This window comes from the organism of the source record quoted next, unplaced genomic scaffold (genome assembly GCF_019419815.1).
Source record: "Pyrus x bretschneideri cultivar Hongxiangsu unplaced genomic scaffold, Pyrus_bretschneideri_v1 Contig22, whole genome shotgun sequence".
NCBI lineage: Eukaryota > Viridiplantae > Streptophyta > Magnoliopsida > Rosales > Rosaceae > Pyrus > Pyrus x bretschneideri.
Window position 1 is genome coordinate 2,044,513 of NW_025999524.1, and position 23,662 is coordinate 2,068,174.

General features: G+C 37.5%; 2 protein-coding genes and 2 pseudogenes across 2 annotated transcripts; 3 read left to right on the forward strand and 1 right to left on the reverse strand.

The window, feature by feature from the left end:
* The first annotated feature begins 844 nt into the window (after positions 1–844).
* On the forward strand, positions 845–2,904 carry LOC125477722 (annotated as a pseudogene).
* A 470-nt stretch (positions 2,905–3,374) lies between these two features.
* LOC125477847 lies at positions 3,375–5,758 on the forward strand (annotated as a pseudogene).
* A 1,069-nt stretch (positions 5,759–6,827) lies between these two features.
* LOC125477863 lies at positions 6,828–11,132 on the reverse strand. Its single transcript, XM_048585371.1, has 13 exons — positions 10,965–11,132; positions 10,803–10,864; positions 10,621–10,680; positions 10,434–10,521; positions 10,146–10,216; positions 9,941–10,042; positions 9,700–9,789; positions 9,202–9,276; positions 8,993–9,025; positions 8,648–8,725; positions 8,265–8,333; positions 7,576–7,685; positions 6,828–7,153 (listed from the first exon to the last, which is right to left on the reverse strand). Exons 1-13 carry the CDS (start codon positions 11,017–11,019, stop codon positions 7,132–7,134), a joined length of 915 nt encoding a protein of 304 aa, XP_048441328.1. The 5' UTR covers positions 11,020–11,132; the 3' UTR covers positions 6,828–7,131.
* Positions 11,133–12,370: 1,238 nt separating this feature from the next.
* LOC103950863 (single-stranded DNA-binding protein WHY1, chloroplastic-like) lies at positions 12,371–15,400 on the forward strand. The gene is made up of 7 exons (XM_009362111.3): positions 12,371–12,709; positions 13,271–13,371; positions 13,523–13,615; positions 13,914–14,008; positions 14,385–14,458; positions 14,874–14,962; positions 15,114–15,400. Exons 1-7 carry the CDS (start codon positions 12,451–12,453, stop codon positions 15,231–15,233), a joined length of 831 nt encoding a protein of 276 aa, XP_009360386.2. The 5' UTR covers positions 12,371–12,450; the 3' UTR covers positions 15,234–15,400.
* The last annotated feature ends 8,262 nt before the right edge of the window (positions 15,401–23,662 follow it).

Sequence of the window (23,662 nt, forward strand, 5' to 3'; positions counted from 1 at the left end):
CCCTCCCAATTCTTGGAATATTGCGTTCAAATTCCCTTCATATCCTCTCCCAATTCTTAGAACTGGATCCACTTTTATTATTCATTGATACTCATTCGCTACTTTAATCTATTTTTATTTTTAATACAAGCGTTACTGAAATAGGGGGTATGAATTGATCATAGAACCTCGATAACAACGACAAATACTAACTAATCTTAACTGCTTAAAATATATGCTCTTTGTGTTTAGTATCTACAATGATTGTCGAAGAATCTGTAAGAATTGATCAAAAAGAATCCATGAGATTTGAACTCAAAAGCTATCATTTGTTAGGGAAAAAAAAAAAAAAAAAGTTGTTAGCCAAAGTTAAGTTTCCTAGTAAAGGGGCAATAAAGCCAAGAACATATTTTGTTCCACACACAATTTCAATTTAGATATGGTCAACCTTTTTGTTTGGTCAATAGAAATTAGTATTCATTCTTGGATGGCATGAATTATAATTTGTTAAATTAATTTGTGAACCTAGATTATGCGAAGAGTTACCAACTTACCTGTAATTAATCCTCGATCCAAAAAAAATATAAAAGGATTAAAAAGTGTCGATTCTGTATATCCAATTGGAGTTTTGAAAAAGGAATTTTAGTGATGCCTTCATCAGACCTGAGGCCGGCTAGAACTCCTGCTAGCATGCAGACTCTCATTTCTTATCTCACAAGGCACCAAGATCATCGAAACTCAAAAGACAAAGTAGGCATAAAACAAGTAAAAGCACATGCATATAATCACCGCATTCTGTTTTCCAACAGCAAACACTTGAAAAGTGAAAACCTAATTGTGTCTTACATAAGATAGAGAGAAAGATATGACTAGCAGTGTAAAATCTGAATTCATCGGCCAGGGAAGGCGTCCGTTGTGCATGATAGAAGTTGACGCTTTGGTGAACAAGTGCGTCAAGAGGCGGTGCCGTGATTCATCTGCTGTTGCTGCTCAACCAGCTCAAGGAAATGGTAATCAGCAATGTGATCAAAGACCACAGCAGTAGGCTCAGGCTGATCAATCTACCACTACTACTACGACGATGACAACTGTGAAGAGTTCCAGATTCGTGGAGTCAGCAGGTCTGATATGTTGTGTTTATGCTGACAATTACTTCTCATTTGTGGTTTTAGTCAAATGGGCCTGATAAAGGAAGAAGGGAAGGCAAGTTTATTTGGGTAATAAGTACTCACTTGACTAATCACATACTTACAGGATGGAAGTGATTTCCACACATTCATTTTTTTCACATGCAATTCAATGTTATTGTTGACCTTTAGATTAAATAAATCAAAAGCGATTCAAATGACATATATAAATAGAGTGTGCTGAACAAGAAAAATAAGTGTACATAAATTATTTCCCTTAAACTTCTAATTATTATATTGGTCCACATTTTAGAGCATAGCTAAACATTTTGAGGAAAATCCAACAGGGGCTTATCATGAAGAAGAATCTGCTGCAAGGGCCTGTGATCTGGCAGCACTCAAGTATTGGGGAACATCAACCTTTACAAATTTGTCGGTATAATTTCCCGACAACATGACTTGAAAATTGGGAAATGATTTCAACACATCGTTTAGAGGCAATAATGTCGCGGAGTGTCTTGTTAAATTTGATTCGTTGTCATTTTCGTTTCAGGTGCTGGATTATGAGAGTGAAATTGAGAAAATGAACACCCTAACAAAAACAGAATTTTTAGCCTCTCTGAGAAGGTAAAATTCATCTCCTATTGACCACTCCTCCCATAGACATTTTGTACAAAAATTTTCTGTCAATAATCTCCTTTTTCTTCTGTTTACAGAAGGAGCAGTGGCTTTTCAAGAGGTGTATCCAAATATAGAGGAGTTGCAAGGTAAACCTACTTATCACCATGTTAATCTTTTGTTTCTTATAAGTTAACAACTAATTCGAAATTTCTAAGAATGAACGCTTGTGAGAACTGAAGCCACCATCACAATTGGAGATGGGAGAGTTTTCGAAAACAAGTACCTCTACCTCGGCACTTATGGTGAGTTTCAATCCGATCTCTAGGGTAGCGATTTCCACACTTCCCTTTTTGTCATCTATGCCCCAAATTGAGTATAATACTTTTTCTGCGCTCACAGAAGGGGTGTAAAAGGCTAAAAAATGAGCGTTAAAATCGTTGGCTGACATTTAAATCTATTTGTTTCAAAGTACGTTGGGTGTGTTAAATGGTTTATGAGGCTTATTTTATTTCATCAAGGCACCCAGGAAGAGGCTGCTCATGCTTATGTTATTGCAGCAAGAGAATACAGAGGCATAAATGCAGCGACCAACTTTGACTTGAAAACATACATCAGATGGCAGAGGCCAAGGGCCAACTCCCTTGGCCCTCAAGAACTGAAATCGAATGCAGATCAGCCTCTCCCCAATATGCCATCTTCCTCTGATGGTATCCCCCCGAGCAAGGAAGGAAGACAGATGTCCATGTTCCAACCCAACTCCTTCACCGTAGATGACATAGACACCTCAAAAAATCGCTACATTTTCCCAAGGCAGCAGCAGCAGCAGCCTTGTATGCCCGTTAGCCCCTTCACCAAGTCATCACCTTCGCCAACAGCTCTTAGCCTCATCCTTCAATCCTCAGTATTTAAAGAGCTGGTGGAAAAAAATTTAAATGGAGATAATGAAGAGAGTGAGAAGAATGATTTAAACCTCCTTCCGGAACAGAACAACAGCGACAATATTAAGCTGATATTGTACGAAGGAATGAAAAATAATCCCTTTACCTGTTCTTCAAACAGCGGTGTTTTGCCTGCATTAGAGTCACAGGAGGAGAGCCTGCTTCCCTTGAGCAACTCAAGGGACCAACCCCTTTGGAATGGTGCCTTAAACATGTTTACTTCCCCTGACTTTAACTAAATTAACTTTAGTTTTAGTTTGAGCACTTGTAATGATCAATTATGTGTAAGTATACTAAGAAAACACTAATAGAAAATGATCAATTATGTGAAATAATCCCTTTCTCATAATGTAATTAACATGTTTTATATACTAAGAAAACACTAATAGAAAATGATCAATTATGTGTAAGTATCTCTCCAAGTTTGGGAGTTTGCATGCATGACCTTTCTGTATTCTTAACATGTATCTGATACGAGAATGCGGTGCACCAGTCCCTTATGTAATAACATCCAAAATTAGCTAGATAGCTACTCTTAACGGTCAACAGCTGCATGGGAGCGGTTACCCACACTTCCCACCAAATGTTAGATTAAGACGCTTAATTATAATTAGCTTCATGCCTTCTTTAGGTGAGTCTGGTCTCATGTTAAAAGACATCGATCCCCCGCCCCCAGACAAACCAATAGATAAGCCAGTTGGTTAATTAATAATCTCTTGTGACCGGTGTAATCTGTTGGCTTGCCTTGGCTTGGCTGGGTCTGCTTCAACACCCTCGATCAACCTTGTCCTCGCCCAACCGGACAGTTTCCTCGTCGCAAGGTGTCGGGGGCTGCCGACGAAGTACCAACAACAATGGCAGCGATGTTTAACTCGTCCTCCTATTTCTTTCTGTGTTTGTTTTTCTTGTCCTTTGCTTTATTCGTTTCGAGCCACGATGATCCAACCGATGTTGCAAATGAAGATACGCAGGTATTAGGTTTAGATGCGTACTGGAAACAACGAGCCGAAGAAGCTGAAAAGGAGGCCCTGGAATCCTACAATAAAAATCCTGAGCAAGTCACTGAAGAGTTCAATAATGAAGTTGGCAAGTAGGTCTAATTATTGCATGCAGATTTACAATTTGACAATGCCTATGAACGTTTGTTTAACAACATGAGTCTGACAAGAAAACGTTACTTCATACATTTATACACATATGAATATGTTTGGTTATCAATGACATATATACATACATACATATATATATATATATATATATTCAGGCTTATGTTAAAGGAAAACAGCACAAGAAGGAACTTGAGGGGTAACAAGGCTTATACGGGTCCATGCATGGCGACCAACCCAATTGACGCCTGCTGGAGGTGTGACCCTAACTGGGCTAACAACCGAAAGAAGATCGTAGGCTGCGCCCAAGGCTTCGGTAAAAAGACCACCGGAGGTAAGGATGGTCCTTTTTACGTGGTGACAATGGGCATAGATGATGACGTGCAAAACCCTAAACCCGGAACCCTACGCCACGCCGTGATTCAGAAAGGGCCTCTGTGGATATCATCTTCGCAAAAAGTATGGTGATTAGGCTGCAGCAAGAGCTGATGGTGACTAGTGACAAGACCATTGATGGTAGGGGAGCCAATGTTGTGATAGAAGAGGGTGCTGGCGTTACCCTCCAGTTTGTGAAGAATGTAATCATCACCAACCTTCACATAAAAATGATTGTCCCCAAACCCGGTGGCATGATCAGGGACTCTGTCGACCACATAGGTTTAAGGACCCAGAGTGACGGCGATGGTATCTCCCTCTTTGGTGCCTCCAACGTCTGGATCGATCACGTTTCCATGTCCAGGTGCGCAGATGGGCTCATCGACGCCGTCATGGGTTCCACCGCCGTCACCATCACCAACTCCCACTTCACTGACCACGATGAGGTACTTAAAATCTTAAACTAATTAAATAACCTCAGAAACACTTGTAGCGCACTCTGCTATATATAAGAGTTTTTACTCTTGCACCCGAAGTCTCGATTTAGAATTTCCCCTCCTCTTCTCGCTTGTATAAAAAAACTAATTAACTAACTTAACCTAATAATATAATATTAATTTATCGTAAATAACTACAATAATTTACTAATTAATGGTACGTACAAAATCATGCATGCATGCAGGCGATGTTGTTTGGTGCCAACAACGCCCACACTCAAGACAAAATCATGCAAATTACTTTGGCCTTCAACCACTTTGGTAAGGGACTGGTGCAGAGGATGCCAAGGGTCCGGCACGGATTCTTCCACGTGGTGAACAACGACTACACCCACTGGATCATGTATGCCATCGGAGGAAACATGAACCCTACCATCATCAGCCAGGGTAACAGGTTCATTGCTCCCTTTAACGGGGTCACCAAACAGGTAACATACAGTTTAATTACATGAATTAATTTTTTATTAATTAGTAAATACTTAGCCCCAATTAAGTGTGTACAAGCTCGAGTGCGGATGTTAATTTTTACCAAAACGTGTGCTAGCTCGACCGAAAAAGTAATCAGTAAATATAGTCCAAATATAACCGTGTATTATACATGCACAATACGTTCGTTCGTATTTAATATGCCATCTTGACTTCTGGATTTAATTGTATAGGTGACGCATAGGGAGAATACACCAGAGGCAGAGTGGAAGAACTGGGAATGGCGATCTGAGGGAGATTTGATGATGAATGGAGCTTTCTTTGTTGAATCTGGATCAGGAGCCAGCAACCACCCAGCAAAGTTGGACATGATGCCCTTCAAACAAGGGACCTTTGTCGGAACGCTCACAAAATTTTCCGATGCTCTAAACTGCGTTGTCGGCAAACCCTGCTAGGTTCCTTTTTTTTTTTTTTTTTAACGTGCACGCACACCAGTGAATGTAGTACATGTTTTTTCAAACTGAAAAAAAAAAATCTCTGAACATATGATCGAAGAAAGTGGATTTTTACATATGCGTTGCCATTGTCGCACATTTTTGTAGTTATTTTCTTATTCTCTTTTGGCTATTTTTTGGGGAAATAATGATGGGGAAAGAAACGAAGGAAGTGGGAGAGGGATATAAACCTAAGTTCAAATCTCAATGTAAACTGAAGAAAGTAGCAAAGGTCATGTCCAATCAAGAGAGTTAACAAATTGGGTAATGTCAGGAGATCAAAAATTTTAAGCCAAATTTACAAGTTAGAAGATGTGGTTGTAGATATTGGATTATTAACCAAGTGTCGATTAAAGTGCTTGTTTTTTATTTGGTTTGCAATCCTAACAAATTTTACTATAAAATTTAGAGTAATGCTACAGAGACTAAATTCTTACGCAGTTGGTGTGAATAAATCCCTGAATTTTCCATATTGCAGAGCCACTTGGAATATAAAGAAAAAACAAGGGAGATTAGTTTCAGTGGTTTACTTTTGATGTTGTGAGAAATGTAAGACCACCCAGTAGGTTTTGGGGTAAATATGACTTTATCAAGAACATTATAGATAAAAGCAAGCAATCTACTGTCCTTCGAGAAATGCAATTTATTTTACATGTATGAGAACTCCAGTCTAGTTTACAAGAAGCGAGATTCGTATTTTAGAGTAGGAAAATACATACACTGTTCTAGTCAACGAAACTAATTTCTATAGCATGGTAACTCTACTTCTACCGCTCAAATGTGCATTATCAATTACACACACGGGTCTAGTCAACCGAACCAATTTCGATTGCGGGGTAACTCTTCTTTTGCCACTCAAATGTGGGTTAACAATTACAGACACTGCTCTAGTCAACCGAACCAATTTTTATAGCGCCGTAAACTCTTCTTCTGCCACTCAAATGTAGATTAACAATTTGGTTATATATACACACACGTGCACGACATCAAGAGAGCGGAGATTCAAACTCGGGGCCTAGATGCAATGAACAATGCTGTCAACAGAGGAAGCTCCTTGCAAGATGGGAAAGATTTTAGATGAATAGAAGGGAGAGAACAAGGGAAGACTATAAGGTCGTAAGGGCGTCCTAATTTCTCTTATAAATAGGAAAACAAGGGAAATAGATAGTTTGATAGTAACAGAAAATGAATTACAGATTTTCAAAGCATATGGTTAGGTACGTAAACTAAACGACTGCATAAGGACAACACAAGGAACCCGAAATTAATACCGATACCGTCCCGTCGGTCTTATAATGGCAACTCAATCACTGTTCTCCAACATTGCAATTTCAGTTAAGCCAACAAAATAAGGTTCATAAGCTCCACTGTAGTGTTTAGTTCATCTTTCCATAATCCGAAACTTCAAAAATAAAACATCGAAATACATAAATGCGAAACAACTCAGCGGCTGCTGAGATTTTGTACATCAAACTTGAACTGGACCAAATAAACCTAGCTGTCTCATGCGTTATAACTACATTAGCATTAAAGCAGGCGATGCCGTCACGTTCTTTAGAATCTTGCAATCAACATCTGGTCGACACCGATCTGCAAAGATAGCGGAGTTAAGCACGAAGGAAGAATATCAATCGACACTCCACAGGATGCATGCAGTCTATCTACGGGACTGCCCCAGATCATTAATCTAAGCTCTAGCGCTACCCTATAGATACAAAGCGGGATCAAATCTTAAATCAATGCCTACCTTCGGGCCTCATTAACATGATATTGTCTTGAACTATAAGTTAATTAGCAACCGCCGCCAGACAGCAGTCAAAAATTAAAAGCACATAAAGAGAATAAAATGCAGCTCTCTCCCACAGATATGAAAAAATAAAACAGAGCTAAGTCCAAAATAAGCATGGCTAATTTTGCTTGGTAATCTAGGTCAAAGGTATCAGATATGGATACAAACAGACCGACTGTTCACGAATGACGCAAATACTATATAATTGAGTTTCTCTTCAAACCTTATCAGGTTGTTCTTCCGATACTCTCCTGTCATTTCAATATCATCTTTCACAATAGCATCAGTTGGATTTAAAGTTTCAGACAGAGAGTCCGCAATTTCTTTGAGGCCCTGCAAGTAAGTGGCACGAATTACAATTAAGTAGCAGATATTAATGCTTTAGCTATCAAGATTCCAGTGGCTGACATAGTAGTGTCAGAAACCAAAAGCACACATTATAAACTATAGGTGAGAATTGAATGGAATCACCCCGCTGAGATAGAGCAATGTCATTTTTGAGGCCTAATAAAACGACATGACCAACTCATCCTCCCATATAAACTAGATACATTTTGTAGGAAACGGGAAAAACTCGAAGGCCTATGATTTTTAGTAGCTACTTGGAAATAGCTTGAAATGAAGCCATATTTGACCTCTTTCCTTGCCCACAGTGTTATGGTGTAAAATGAAATGGAAACAAAGAGAACGCAAAGCTAGAGCATGTTGCTCCGTCAATGCACTAATTTGGCATCTAACTGCCATAGATTACTCTCTAGTCTTCTGAAAAACAATGGGAGAACCTGCCTTACAGTATTACATGGCTTTATCAACTATAAATAATAATAACAAATAATTATTAAGTCCACTGTTCACTATCTCCAACTAGCATATAATCAACAACCAAAAGAAAAGGGATTCTTAGGAACAAACCATCAAGCCTGAAGTATCTGAATATGAGAGTAAACGACCACGTGACTTCCCAGAGTTTTCAAGTTGCTTCTGCAGGTGGAAAAAATACACCATCCGGATGGTATTATTAAGTACAGGACCACAGTAAAAGATAAAGAACAGAGCGAAAAGCAACTTTGCGGTCACTATGCTGCTTTGATGAATTAATCCGAAACCACTGAGTAATAAGTAGCTTGCAATGAATTGATAACAGGTAGATCAACAATATCAGATGTTCCCGTTGCCACATTAACTTTGACTATGATATGAACTTATTAATTAAAAATAACCTTGATACATTGAACACAATTTTTATGCCTTACAATCAAAAGGTATTATAAATTCATGCATGGATGGGCACAAACCTGCAGAGTTTTAGGCATTTCAACTTTTTTTCCATCCACAAAATTGACCAGGTAGATAACACCAAGGTTTGCGAGATCCTGCACAACACATTTATGTAAGTATGACCTCAAGCAGACAAATAGATGATGCATGTACTGAACTAAATGCAAGAACCACTCAAACTTCTCCAAGCGAATACAAATTTGACTTACAAATTAGTTAGTTTCAGTTTTACAGATGGAGGAAGAGCCAAGTTATGCACAATAAAAATTTAGATCAAGCATGTCACCCTAAAAAACAAATTCTACAATTTCTCATCAATTAATTATGGCTCAACTATTCCAATAGAAGTAAAGCTGTTTTACCTGCTTGTGTTCAAGAGAACCTATCTTATGATCCTGAGAAAGGGAAAAGGAAAACAAGTTATTACTATTTCAAATAAAATGCACGTGTGCGTGAGAAGAAAGACATGTAAAGGACAACGAGTACATAAGGGAAAAGGAAAAGGTGTGTGCATCAGAAAGAAAGGTAAAAAAAATGACCTAAACCAACATAATCTCTAAGGAGAACTCACCAAACCAGAAACCATGCTCTGCAATCTACTCAAGTCATAGTCAATATCAGTGAGAGAATGTTGCACTCCAGCAACCTGTTTCACAAATTGTAACCAAATATAGAGATGACGCTAATAAGAAAGTAAAATATATTTCTAAAGTATGGTAATCAAAAGAAAGCCATATGAGGTTACTGATTACAAAATATCCATATGATACGAAAGAAAGAACGCATACCATACATCTAAGGTTAAATTGGAATAGGGCTTGTTAAATACTAAAATGTGTATATTTAAGACATCTTGCATCACGTCTAAATAGTGAATACCTAAAAACACCCCCGAAAACCATTTGTGAAAAATTATTCTATGTAAATCAACTGTGATCATATCAGAAGATTTTGCTTACTCACTACTTATGGAAATCTAACAAGAATCAGCCTCATTCAAGCTTTGAAAATTCATATGTATTGTTTTGAATCTATGAGTTGAGGATTCAATATGCAGCAAAGGACATACATCTTCCTTAATTGACCTTGAGAGCTCATTTTGCTCCGCCATTTTGTCATCAACATGCTGGATTCTCTGCGTGAGGTGCTTCTTTGCTTTCTGTCCAGCATAAGAATATCAAACACAGTTGAACTGTTTAAAAATCCATTCAATATATATGAGTTCTGCAAGCCAAGTTGATTTATGATCTCCTTAATAGAACTTCACACAAAATAGGATTTTCTTTTTTGTCAGACAGTGGAAAACTTACAGCAACGGCCTCTTTCACGTTATCCAGATTTTTAGTCAAGTTCTCAACAGCAGTAGCCATACCACGCTTTGTCACATACATAATATCTGAGAGTTTTAGACCCTAACCATTTGCCAAGAGAAAAATATTAGTTTACTCAAAGAAAAAAAATAACTCAAGGAATTGATTGAGGAAATAATATAAGCATATCATATCATCGGCATACCTTCCACCACATGTAACCATAACCCACTGCTCCCAAGGTAGCTGCTGGCATTATTAGAGATGTCATATTACCTGAAAAAAGAACAAGAATTTTAAACAAAAGAAAAAAAAGAACCACTTCGAAATTGTTTGTTTCGTATCATGAACTGCATAATGCATAAACGAATAGTAACTTTAACCCAAAATAATGGGCATGGTCATGCATTAATTAAGTGTTTATACACAAAAGGAAGAAAACACAAAGCAACTTAAAAATTTATTAGAAACACCAAAGAGAAATGTGAGATACCAATTTGGCCACCGTTCCCATTCACAAAAACCGTGCTGCCGCCCCGCGACGAGCCAATTTGCCTGATCTCAGCTGTTAGTCGGCTAATCTAAAAGATAATCAAACAGGAAACTTCATACACCCATACGAACAAATTCGACACAACAAAACATCATTCCATACTAACTTACACCAATTTCCACAATACCTGTGCTGTCAGGGAATCATAGTCACCTTCTGTGTGTTCCCCGGATCCATTCAACAAAGACTGCCACGAAACCATAAATGCAAAAATCCATCAAATTTTCTCAGCAACCAAACACCAACATATATATATTGCTTTAAGGCACCGCTAATTAAGCAGAAAACAAAATTGGCAAAAAACAGTACCTGAAGTTCACCGAGCAAGTCGGATAATTTACCGTTCTTAAGAAGGATGGTGCTTGTATACCCTGCACAGAGAACAAACAATCACTCAGATCGAATACAGCTAACTCCGCAACCAAACAGACCGAGTAAGAAAAACACAGAATACGAGCGCGGGATCAGTACCTGCCCCTGCTAAGATCAAGATCTTGGAAAACCCTATTCCGGTCTGCATAGCCATGGTGGAGTTCGTGTTCGATCAGAAACTGCAGGAAGAACGTGCGGAGAGTGTATGGATTTTTGGCGTTGCGGAAAACGGGGGCACGGGTATGGTGAGTTGAAGACGACGACCTTTTCTAAGTGCTAGCGGAAGCTCCACGTTCGCGTTAAACGACGCCGTACTTGTAGATGAGACAACCAACTTTGACCTTTTAACTGGTGTCACGAGTCGTTTCGGTTTGGGTAATGTTTTATGGACACGATAAGTGAGATGGGCCTCCTGAGGCCATCTCTAACTGAAGCTGATCAGATTATTCGTTTTACTCATTAGAAATTAATATTTTAATAATCAATCCAGGATTATATTCCTTACGATCTTCAATCGAGGGTCAAATGACTATAAGGCTCGTTTTAATCTTGTCACAAAAAATCGTTTCCAACCAAAGGCCAAAGAGCTATAGTATGGAATGTGAAGAATTTAAATAAAATAAGGTAGGATATTATGAAATTGTGAAAAATATGTGAGAAATTAAGTAGGAAAAAATTAGAAATTAAAAAAAAAAAAAAAAGTGGGCTGGGCATAAAAAACAAAAAATGGGCTGGGACAAAAAAAAAAACCTAAGCCCTAAACCCTAAAGTGGGCTGGGCAAATGGAAAAAAAAAAAAAAAAAAAAAAAAAAAAGGGCTAGCCAGTGGGCTGGCTGGCAGGTTGAAAATGGCCAGCCGATTGGCCTTTTGACCCTTTTTTGTTTAGTGGGGCCTACAAGCCCTTTGGCCTGGTTCTTGGTTGGAGACGGTTTTCGGGCTATTCTCGACCTTCTAGACCCTTCGATTGGAGATGGTCTTACTTGGCCCAAATTGCGAGTTTGATTTTTTCTCCTTTTAATTTCTCTTTCTTTTTATTTTTAGAAGTGTGTAAGAAGGAGAGGGAAGGGAAGAAAATCATATTCTCCCAATTTGTTTTTTCAAAAGCATTTGGCATTAGGTTGGTCCCACCGAGGTAATCCCAAGCTTAAATAATTTTAAACTACTCTATTTTACAATAGACGGTAGTTTAAACTAATCTAGCTCAATTTGTTTATTCAAAAGCTTTTGGTATTAGGTTGGTCCCACCGAAGTAATCTCAAGCTTAAATTTTTTTTTTTTTATAAATGATATTATCAGGAGAGGAGGTGGGCTTAGCTTTACAATGAGCCAACAATAATATGGTTTAAATTCGTCTTTAGCGAGAACTGAACCTAAAATCTCTTACTTATAAGTGAAGAGAAATATCATTAAATCGTAGTTAAGTTGTCAATTTGAGATATTATCAACCGGCAACCAGCCCACTAGCTAATGATAAGCAGCCAGCCCAAATCCGGCCTGCCATCGTTTCAAAGCATATCCGGGTAGAGAGAGACAGACAGACAGACAAAGAGAAGAGGGAAGAGAGGGAGGAGTGAGAGTGTTCAGGATGCTGAAACTACACTCGCTATCTTCCCCTGCGATTGCACAGAAGCCTAACCAAAACCCTAGCCAGTTCCTCTCTTCGCAGCTCTTGAGCAGAGCTAGGGTTTTCAGCACCAACACCTTCGGCTTTGCTCCGAGTCCGATCTCGTCGAGGAAGAGACTCTCCTTGAAATGTCGCCAGTCGGAGTACTTCGACCAGCAGAGAACCAGCACCGCCGCTTCCCCGAACAAACCTTCTCCCGCTCCGCCAACTCCCGCCGGAGGTACTTTCTCTGTCCTCGGACTATTTTACCCTTTTGCTGCTGTAGAAAAATGGTTCGGAATGGATAGAGTTAGGAACTTTTTAGTTACTCGTTCTGAACAGATAAAGACTAAGAAAGTTTGAAACTTTTGCACTTGAGTGAGTGTTTTGTAGCTGTTTGGCTAGATTAGGAGCTTCAATTAGTGTGAAGGACAAGGTTGAATTTGAACATTTTGAAGTTAGGGCCTGTTTGCGGCTTGTAGAAGCACTGAAAGTGCTTTTTGATAACTAAAAGGGCTTCTAGATTGTAAAAATGTTTTCTGGAGAAGCACATGCTATGTGCGAGGAAGCACTTGAATTTTTAATAAAAATCTGTACCTGTTTATAATAAAAGCACTTATTCTCCTATGAGCAGAAGTGCTTGTTAGAGCAGTCCCGAACGGAACTTATTTTCTGTGCAACCAAACAGGGGTATTGACTGGTTGAAGCTTACATATTGATGAACCAGTTTAATGATAGCTAGGCAGAATTTCTTTGTTTATAGTGTGATTAATAAATGTATTTATTTGGTTTGTGTGTGTAGCAACTGGGATGGCGCCTAGGTTTTACGTGGGTCACTCGATATACAAGGGAAAGGCCGCTCTTACCGTAGAGCCCAAAGCTCCAGAGTTCACCCCTTTAGATGTATGATTGATTTGATTGATGCTTTATTTTGTACTTTGTAAGAATATGGTTCTTTGGCCATATCATGACTCCTCAACAGTTAATACAAAACTGTGTTTATGTTATGGAGGGTCTAATTGATTGTTCTTTGATGGTTTGGTGTCTTGGACAGTCAGGGGCATTCAAACTTTCCCGGGAAGGTTTTGTGCTACTTCAGTTTGCTCCAGCAGCTGGTGTTCGTGTATATGATTGGAGCCGAAAGCAGGTGATCCATGCTGCTTTTGTTACACTGAATAATGGATTTTGAAGAATTATAAGAAAACTGAAAACAATGTCAATGGTCAATTACTTACTTTGAATAACCTCTTTTTTCTAATTGTCGGATCCTGCAACTTTGATTGTTGGCTAGTCGTTACATAATACTTCCATTAAAAACATTGAGGTGTATGGTTACCACATGCCAGGCCACCATTAATAAGACCTATTGCTTATTGTATGTGGTCACTACTTACTATAATTGTGAGGATCGTTAATATATGCAAAGAGACAATTGGTTTGTGTAGGTATTCTCGCTATCAGTGACAGAAATTGGAAGCCTGGTTAGCCTTGGCTCGAAGGAGTCCCTTGAATTTTTCCATGATCCTTTTAAGGGGAAAAGGTAACTCCTTCACTCTCTCCCTTTCTTTGTGGTATCATGGATTTCTGTAACAGTAATGATGTTGCCTGTGTTGGATTATTTGTGTATGGATCTCCTAATCAGCATGTAGTTGAATCTGAGTGACTGCAATAATCGGGGTTGTCATGTGTTGCGTTCAATACACGTCTTCATTTTCTCTTTGAAATTATTAACTTATCCAGACAAGCGGTTAGGGACAAGTATTTGTTCATTGTGACTGCAATAAGTTTGATATTGTATCCCTCATGATATGAACATCTGATGTCCAGAAGTACACATGATTATACTTCCGTGCATCTCCTACTTGTTGATGTTTTGTAATGTAAGTGAAATATGTACTAAATTGTTTTGTTTGCAGTGATGAGGGCAAGGTCAGGAAGGTGTTGAAGGTGGAGCCTCTTCCAGACGGATCTGGCCATTTCTTTAACCTGAGTAATCATCTTTTCCTTGAAATCTTGGTGGCGAACTTTACATTTATCTTCACCTTATTATACCATAATATGTGATTTGATGCTGCAATTTCTTAATTTTCAGTCAACATTTTGAGTATAGTCAATTGTTCGTACATCAATGCTTTAGGCAAACCTTTCTCGTTTATTCATCAACCTATAGACTTTGCAGTCTTAAAGTTTATAACTAAACACTATTATGCTGCATGGTTAAGCAATGGATAAGCAATACATGGATGAATTTTAGTGTTCGCGTTTTGAAGGCGAGTCTGCTTGCAACGTATAGTTTCTGTTAACTCAGTACAATATTATTGTATGCAAGCCATCTGCTATACTTATTGGAGGGGCTCAGTTTTTTAACATTTAAATGTTGCTCTTATCATTATGTCATAATCAAGGTGTTCAAAACAAGCTTATCAACTTGGACGAGAGCATTTATATTCCTATCACCAGAGCGGAATTTGCTGTTCTCAAATCAGCTTTCAATGTACGATCTCTCTATCTCTTTCCTCCTCCTCCTTTCTCTCTACATGCTCGTCCACCCACCCAATTATCCATGTATAAAAAATACCTACATAAGACCACATACACGTGCCGAATCCTTACTGGTTAGGACTCATGTATTCTGTTCTTTGCAGTTTATCTTGCCGTACATTTTAGGTTGGCATGCCTATGCAAACTCCATAAAACCAGAAGATTCGAGCCGTGCCAATAACTCTGGTCTTAAATATGGGGGAGATTTTGAATGGAGCCGGTAGTAGGACACTAAGAGAACTCTTTTAAGTGCAAATGATGTTGGTTTGATCTTGATCGTTTGTTGTGTATGTCCTGTTATTATGCAAGTCTCAAAATTTTGGGTACGACATTAATGTAAAATTTAGTGCAGATTGAAGAATGAAGTAGCTGACCACATTCTTTTCTCCCATTCCGTAGTGATATTGTTTATACTCCATCTAAATTAGATACAGCTCTGCACTGCAACTTATTTGTCACCTTGTATGTTTGGTTTTCAGATGCATGGGTTTATGGTGGGACGGTGAAGGTGGTGGGTGGCGAGGGTTTAAGGAGGAGAGGGGGTTGTAGACTTGCATTTTTACTAAGTATTGGTTTCAAAAACATTTTTATCAAAAGCTGGCGAGGGTTTAAGGAGGAGAGGTGGTTGCAGACTTGCATTTTTACTAAGTATTGGTTTTAAAAACATTTTTATCAAAAACGGTTTCAATTATTCTAAAAGTAATTCTAAATGAGTCATAAGTTGCTTATGTGGAAAGATGGTCCAAAATTTGAATATGAAAATTCAATTTTTTAGTTTTATCTTAAATACGTCAATGTTTTTGGAAGTATATCAAATTTTCTATAATATGTTGGATGCATATCAAATTTCTATACTATGATGGCGACGAGTCAACATTTCATCCTGTGGAAAATGATTCAAATGTTACAAATCATGTAGTAAGAAATGGAATAAACAATTAGCTGTATTCCTTTAAGCAAGAACTAATTGACTAACATATTGTTTTAAATCGCCCAGTCCACAAACGCCATGCAATTATGTGACATTTCATCAGACAAGAAAGACAAATTGTTGGTCACTCTTTATATTAATCCGATGGCTAACCTACTTTTTTAAATATTTTCTTTTTTTCTAAGATTAAAAAAGGAAACTTTTCAAAAATAATATAAAAGGAATTGCCAATTTTTCTTCGGAATTTGTAAAGAGCTATAATTTCTCCCATATTAACTTTAGCTGATTACTCCTCCGAACTTTTAAAATTGGCCCATTTCCCCTTTTTTTCCTTGAACCATAATTTTAACCAATTACTCATGTTTATAATTGGTCAGTTTCGAGTAATGAATTTGTTGAGATGAGTAATTACTTTGCTTATTTGAATTTGGATCTCGAATTGAATTAGGTTAACCGAGATGGTCGTGTGAATCAAGTCATAAGGAAGGCTAATGAAATGGCATCACAACCCTAACATGTTGCTAAAAAGGCAAAACCATGGAGAAGATTCATAGTTGTCCACATCAGGAATAAAATTTAAACAAATAGTGTACAGAGTGAACTAGCGAAAAAAAAAAAGACAAAACAATATGTTGTATACATTATAAATAAAATTACATTTTCGCCCTCAAACAATTATCATGCGTCGTGCACATGACCAAGATGGAAACAAAATTGGATGAAAAATACCAAAATCTAATGTCAGAGGGATATTTGTCAATTATAAAAAGTTCATAAGGTAAGTAGCTAAGTTAAAGTTTAGGGGGGAATTGGGCAATTACGAAAATTTAGAAGAGTAATTGGTTGAAATTAAAGTTCAAAAGGAAATTGATAGCTCTTTACAAATTCGGAGGAAAAATCGGCAAATACCTCTAAATATGATACACCTACTACTAGATTGAGCTAGTCACAAATGTATCAAAATCGCTATAAATATTATTTACGATTCATGTGACCCGAACTTGAAATATCCTCCAAATAACTACAAACAAGTATCAATGTCACACCACTACCTTAAAGACTAATATGTTGTTGTTTTAACTTTTATATAATTTGATTTATATACACGAGACGATTCAAACATATACTTGGACGTTGACTGGCATGACAATGGATGGACCAGTTTCATCATAGTACAAATTTTGGCATAAAGTAGAATTAAGGAAGTTTGCTAGATTAAGATTTATCTAATTAAGTATACACAATTAATTAAGTGAATGATCCATGGCATTAATTATGAAAATCTCCAATCCCATTGGTAATTTTCGAGAACTATCTTATTATATTGTGCTAGAGGTCTTAATTAATGATCATCAGCATCCATTGACCTAAGTTTATATAATAGCGACCACTTGATTTATTTGCTAATTAAAGATGAATTTCATTCCAAACGACATAAAAGTAATACACAGATGTAGTACAGACCAAAGAGAGAGAAAAGATGACAAGTATCAACTTCCAAAAAAACCTTTCAGTTTAATTAACCCCGTCTCTGTCTAAAAAAATGGAGAAAAAATTGTATAGGGCCTCAGCTTGCCCCTAAATTTAGCTAAATTACATTACAAGTCATTCAAAATTTGCCACGTGATAAGCTTGAGTGTAATTTTCGTACCATGTATTTATCTTTAAATCATTATAATTAAATTTTCACCTAATTGTTATACACCGTTAAGTTCATCTAATGACCCATGATTTTTCCTCTTTTCTTCCCGCTCTTTTTTACTTGTCAGATTTTCTTTTTTCCCCAACGAAATTTCTTGTTGTTCTTCCCAATAAATCTGCAGAAAAATATTAAGAAAAGAAAAACCAATCAATATTTGACTTGACCCAGTAATCGTTCCGTCCTTCCCAGCAACTCTCAAGTCGTAACATTGGATTGGGAATTGCAATGAAGTCTCTGTTGGTTTATGACACAGAGAACCCAGAAGTAAGCAATTTCAACTTCTCTTATATCCTATCTAACAAACTTTCAACCAAATGTTGCTCTCACACAGCTTTTTTCAAAAATGAAATCTGAGTTGGGACTTTTTTGTTTTCATTTCATGTGGCTTAAATTTTTTTTTTCCCCAGATTCTTATGAAGAAAGGAAAGACAAAGTGGGGTAGAAAACTGTAGACGGTAGAGACAATTAGGGAAGAAAAAAAATAGAGGGGGGAGAAAAATAAACCATTAGATGAACTGATGGTGTGTATAATTAGTAGAAAAATTAATTATGAGATTTATAAATATAAAAAAAAGATAAAATACTACGTTTAAAACTTACCACATGACGAGTTTTAATTGGATTGTAACGCCACTCAGCAAAATTTTGTGGCAAGCTGAGCCTCATACAAGTTTTTCTCCAAAAAATGGCATCAGCCACGGAGGAGTTTCTTCAATCCAAGCTATAAATATGTCACAACTTAATGCAAAATGAGCCAATCTACGACACTCCATTTGTTTCTCTTAACTGCCAACGACATGCAAAACTTCTAAATCTTTTAACCGAAAAGAGGGTTGAGACAGGGGGATCCTTTGTCTCCTTTTCTTTTTCTTATATGTGCCGAAGGCCTTTCAGCATATATTCGTAAAAAGGAAATGGAAAGGCTGATTAATGGCGTGAGGGTGGCACCGGGAGCTGCGGCAATTATACATTTGTTTTTCGCAGATGATTCAGTATTTTTTTGTAAAGCAAATATGATCGAAGTAGGGAATATGGTTAGAATTTTGGAGGATTATGGTACGGTATCGGGTCAAATTATTAATTTGGAGAAAAGTTCTACATTTTTTGGGAAGGGTTGTTTGAAGAAGAATAAAAAAAGGATTGTGTCAAGGATGCATATTCAGGCTCGGGATGGGTTTGGCAAGTATTTGGAAATTCAGGCTGATTTTGGGGCTTCAAAAAAGGCAGTGTTTGAATCCGTCCGTCGGGGTATTGAGAGTCGTATTGATGGGTGGGCAAAGCAATTCTTGTCTTCGGCGGGGAAGGACATTTTAATTAAATCGGTTGCATTGGTGATGCCGAACCATGCTATGGCGTGCTTTAAGTTGCCAGTCACAACGTGCAAAGAAATGGAGCGAGTCATTGCTCAATTTTGGTGGAGGAGTTAGTCCAAATCTAGGGTGTGTCATTGGGTAGCATGGAATAAATTGACTGCGAGTAAGAAGGTGGACGGTCTGGGCTTTCGAGATCTTATGGGGTTTAATCCAGCTATGCTTGCTAAAATTAGTTGGAGGGTGTTGCGGACGCCGGAGTCGCTGCTTAGTAGGGTCTTAAAAGATAAATATTTTCCTAACACATCTTTCCTGGAGGCAAGTGGGAAAAATAAGTCGTCTTGGGGGTGGAAAAGCATTGTGTGGGGGAGACAAATTTTGTCCAGAGGGCTACGGTGGAGGGTGGGGAATGGGGAGTTGATTAGGGTGGCGGATCCTTGGCTTCCTAAACCCCATTCGTTTAAACCTGTATTGAGGAAAGGGGCTTCAAATATTATGGTGTCTGAGTTGCTTACGGTGGACAAGAGGGAGTGGAGGATTGAGGAGGTTGCGGCATTGGTGTCTCCGGATGATTTGGCTTTGATTCAGGACTATACCGATTAGTAGGTTTGGGTGTGTGGATCAACGGATTTGGCATTACACAAAAAATGGTTTGTATTCAGTAAGGTTGGGGTACCATGTTGTGATGGATATGATAAAAAATGGGGAGCTTGGAAGGAAGGGCAATGGAATGTTGAGTAATCCGGATACATTGGGAGGGGTTTGGAGGAGGATTTGGTCTGTTATGGTGCCACATAAACTTCGGGTTTTTATTTGGAAGGCTTGCAGGAATGCACTAGCGGTTAGGTATAATCTTGGGCGGCGGCGGATTAGGGTGATCAATAAATGTGATTTTTGTGGAGCAAGTGATGAAACAGAGGCCCATCTTTTCTTTCATTGTGAATTCAACCGTGTTTTTTGGTTTGGGACGTCCCTACAACTTAATATGGCAAAATTGGGGGTTAATGATTTTCTTCAAGGATGGCAGCAGATTGTGCAGCAGACAGAGAAGGAGGTGGATGCCGAGGCATTGCTGCAACAGGTGGTGTTTGGGTTTTGGCGCATTTGGAAATGTCAGAATGAGGTCGTGTTTAAAGGGGTTCGAACTTTACCCTAAGTGGTTGTTGAGTTGTGGTAGCGGCATTTGGTAGAATTTAGGGATGCTATGGGTGATACGGTGGGAGAGGGAGGGGATGTTTTAAGGGTTAGGTTGTCTGGGGTGGGGAATGATTTAGGGGATAACCGGGGGGAGGAGTTGGGAATTGGGGAGGGCACAAGGGTTGGAGTCGGATTTCAGAAGGGGATAGAAGACAGGGCGGGGGAGGAATGCTGGCAGAAACCCAGTTTTGGCGCGTTGAAACTTAATGCGGCATGGATGAAACATTCGAATGAGGGAGGAGTTGGGTGGGTCATTCGGGATTTTGCGGGGATTCTGAAGCTAGCGGGAGGGGAAGGAGGGGGGTTCTTTGGGAATGCAATTATGGCCGAGGCTGAGGCAATCCGTAAGGGATTGGAGGCGGTGGTGGGTAGTGATGTGGGAACTAGTGCTAGGTTGGTGGTTGAGTCGGATTTTAAGGGCTTGATTCAGATGCTCAATAAAACGGTTGCGGTTGATGTGATTTTTGAGATTTATCTCCAAAATATTTGGAGACTGGCAAGCTAAAAAAAGAAAAAAAAATTTCAAAACTTTCCTATAGCTAAAAATAAAAAATCAAAGTTTCTTGAGATTCATTAGTAAGTGGCTCCTTAATCATGTTCCTGTGAACCAACGGTTGGCTTAAGCTGTCAACATGTACAACACCCTTGACCATATTTTTAGTTTTATATTTAATTACCGGTTATTAATTTTCATAATTAGATGGATTTTGTAATCATGTTTATCAGACAACTAAAACCAGATTTAACAAGATATTAATGCTTATACTGTGTAACAAGTTCGACTTAATTAAGCCGTCGTCGATAGCCTAATGAAACAAGTTCTTAAGTTTTAAGTTGATTTTCATCTGGTGGCAGCTGATATTAAAATATAATAACCTTGCTGGCTGCTGTCGTTTGCTTTTTACTTTTTTGGCAAATGAAAGCTGCAGTTTTGAACTATTCGTTTACTAATTAAATTACGATAATTAGTCCACTAAATTTGGCTTATCCAATCTCCAGTCTCTACACGGAATGAAACTCTTGATACCAAAAAAAAAAAAAAGACAGTTTCAGGCTCCCTCAATACTTAACCGGACTAAACTCGTCATCTTCTATTTTTTATTGTGGCCTCCGGCCCACTTCCTTTTGTCATATACATGTATAATAAGTAGCGTTGAAACGCTAGTCAATTTTAAATATACATATAAAGTTATGTTCAAGCGACTAAAAGATGTGTCAGAGATAAAAGGATGTGTGAAAAGCATCAACCTTAAGTTTATTCTTTCACCAACTCATAAACTTTATAGTGTTGTGTTATTCACACTCTTTTTAACTTTCTACACATTCCCTGTTAGTTTTGTTATTTAATTATCTTTAATTCATTTAACCTGACAATCGAAAATTAAGAAGGATGTATAAAAGGTAAAAAAATATGGATGGATAGTTTGTGCGGTGGCCATAGGCAAAGATCGATGTCTTTGTAAACGACCTATTCACAAAGTATTAATTTGATTGTTCATCATACACCGAGGACTTTACCATATAAGCAAATAAATTAATATTAAAAAAAAAAAAAACAAAACACAAAAATAAGGTGAAGCTCATTGTATTTATATATGCTCCAAAGCTATCGTTTTGTTTTTAAATGCCAATTGATACATTATATATACACTCTAAGTTGACAACTATGTCGACATCCGACAACTCTGGCTTTCGAAGGGTCAGAATTCTGTTTTATTTTAAAAAAGAGAAGTGTTATTAGCACTTCAAAAATCTAATTCTATACTATTCACAAGTATATTTTTCTTTCCTAATATAGAAAGTTTGGAGTGTAGAATGAAATTTTTGGAGTGCAGAATGAGATTTTTGAAGTGTTAATAACAATTCCCTTAAAAAAATTGTTACAGAAATATGTTTCATTTTTATAGAGGAAATTAATTATTTGATGCAACCCCAGTTATTTATGTTATGATGGTGGCACTTTGCAGATTGGATAATACCAAATTTGAAACTTTAAGAAGTGGTTTAGTGAAAAGCGAGAAAATATTTGTAATTTTTAATAATCTGAATTTGAATTCTCACGAGTGTATTTAGATCATCTTCAAATGAGATGTCAAATTATAAGAGTCAAATTACAAATGATAGCTGATGTGGCAATTTGAAGCCTTATGTCAAATTTTGTACTTCTCCAACCGAATTGTCAAATGTTATTTTATTATTTAAATGGAGTTTTAAATGGTTGTAATCATTTGGTTGAAATGTTAGTGGAATAAAGGACCCGCCATTAAAATGAATTAAAAATAAAATTGACATTGATGTCAAATTTGACTCCAAATCACAAAGCCTTAAAATCCAATCAGAAAATAACACTTCGGCTGGAGAGACTTTTGATGTCAAATATGCACAATGTCATTCCACCTAGGATTTTGACATCTCCTTTAAAGATGCTCTTATTGGGATCCGACTTAAGATTTACCTTCAAATTTTATATTGAGCTTCACCTTTCACTATTAAAAAACTTCAAAATTTATTAATCTATCTTCAAAACTATCTTATACAAAAAAATTGTCAATCTATGTTGTCCTTGTCACTAAATATTACAGCTTAGAGGCTCGGTCTAAATCTTCTCATGTTGTAGTGTTAATACATCGTTGTATAAAATAACACTATGAACAGCCCTCGGAATACTTATTATCTATATTGATTAAGTCATAAACACTACTACTATTTAGTGAAAATATTCTCTCCTATTTCATTCCAATAACAAAACCATTTTGCTTGGTTGACCTAGCTAAATACTGGTGCGTGCACACATGAAGCTAGCTAGACACATCAAACGAACCCGATAGTTCACCATAACTGACTGCCTTCTCATGTCAAATTTGACTAGCACACAAGAAACTATCACAAAAAAGTATTGTCCGCAACTTGATAGGTTTTTGAACATGATTATCACGTACACAATACATACCTGCATATAGTAAATTCTAACACAGTAGTTGACCACCCATATTTCTTTAAGTTGTGAACTGTGACATATTTGTTTAAAAATAAATAAACTTCCCCCCTGCAGGTTCTGAAAAACTTTCAAGAATAAAACAATAATGGTGTAAAAAAAATTAAAAATTACACTGAACTTGCACCGTAAATCTGAATGAGGACATGTGAGATTGAGAAAGGGCTACGAAGGAAGTCACTGGAATCAAGGGTTTGATGACGGCGGATGGGGTTTAAAGAGAAAAATATTACGCAGTCGTGTGACTTTTTTGCATACAATTGCAGGCAATTCTTCAACTTGACTTTTCTGCATACAATTGCAGGCAATTCTTCGACGTGACTTGTTCTCTGATTACTTACAAAATTTCTCCTCTCTCTCTCATCAACGTTGAAGTTGAAATTAGATTGTTAGCTAGCTAGCTACGTTTGTTTATACATATATAGTTAATCAATTATAAATAAGTACAATGGTTTAAAATTAAACTAGGAAAAAAATGGTTCAAACTTAAATTATCGACTTGCTTCTTGGGGGTTATT

Bases quoted from the DNA above. Each gene is read 5' to 3' on its own strand.
- LOC125477863 (XM_048585371.1), bottom strand. From the start codon at position 11,019: ATGGCTATGCAGACCGGAATAGGGTTTTCCAAGATCTTGATCTTAGCA. The intron at 10,217-10,433 runs GTATCTCACATT...TTCTTTTTTCAG, and splicing joins TGGGAACGGTGGCCAAATTG to GTAATATGACATCTCTAATA. The intron at 9,790-9,940 runs GTAAGTTTTCCA...TATGCTGGACAG, and splicing joins ACGTGAAAGAGGCCGTTGCT to AAAGCAAAGAAGCACCTCAC.
- LOC103950863 (XM_009362111.3), top strand. From the start codon at position 12,451: ATGCTGAAACTACACTCGCTATCTTCCCCTGCGATTGCACAGAAGCCT. The intron at 14,459-14,873 runs GTAATCATCTTT...GTCATAATCAAG, and splicing joins TGGCCATTTCTTTAACCTGA to GTGTTCAAAACAAGCTTATC. The intron at 14,963-15,113 runs GTACGATCTCTC...TGTTCTTTGCAG, and splicing joins TTCTCAAATCAGCTTTCAAT to TTTATCTTGCCGTACATTTT.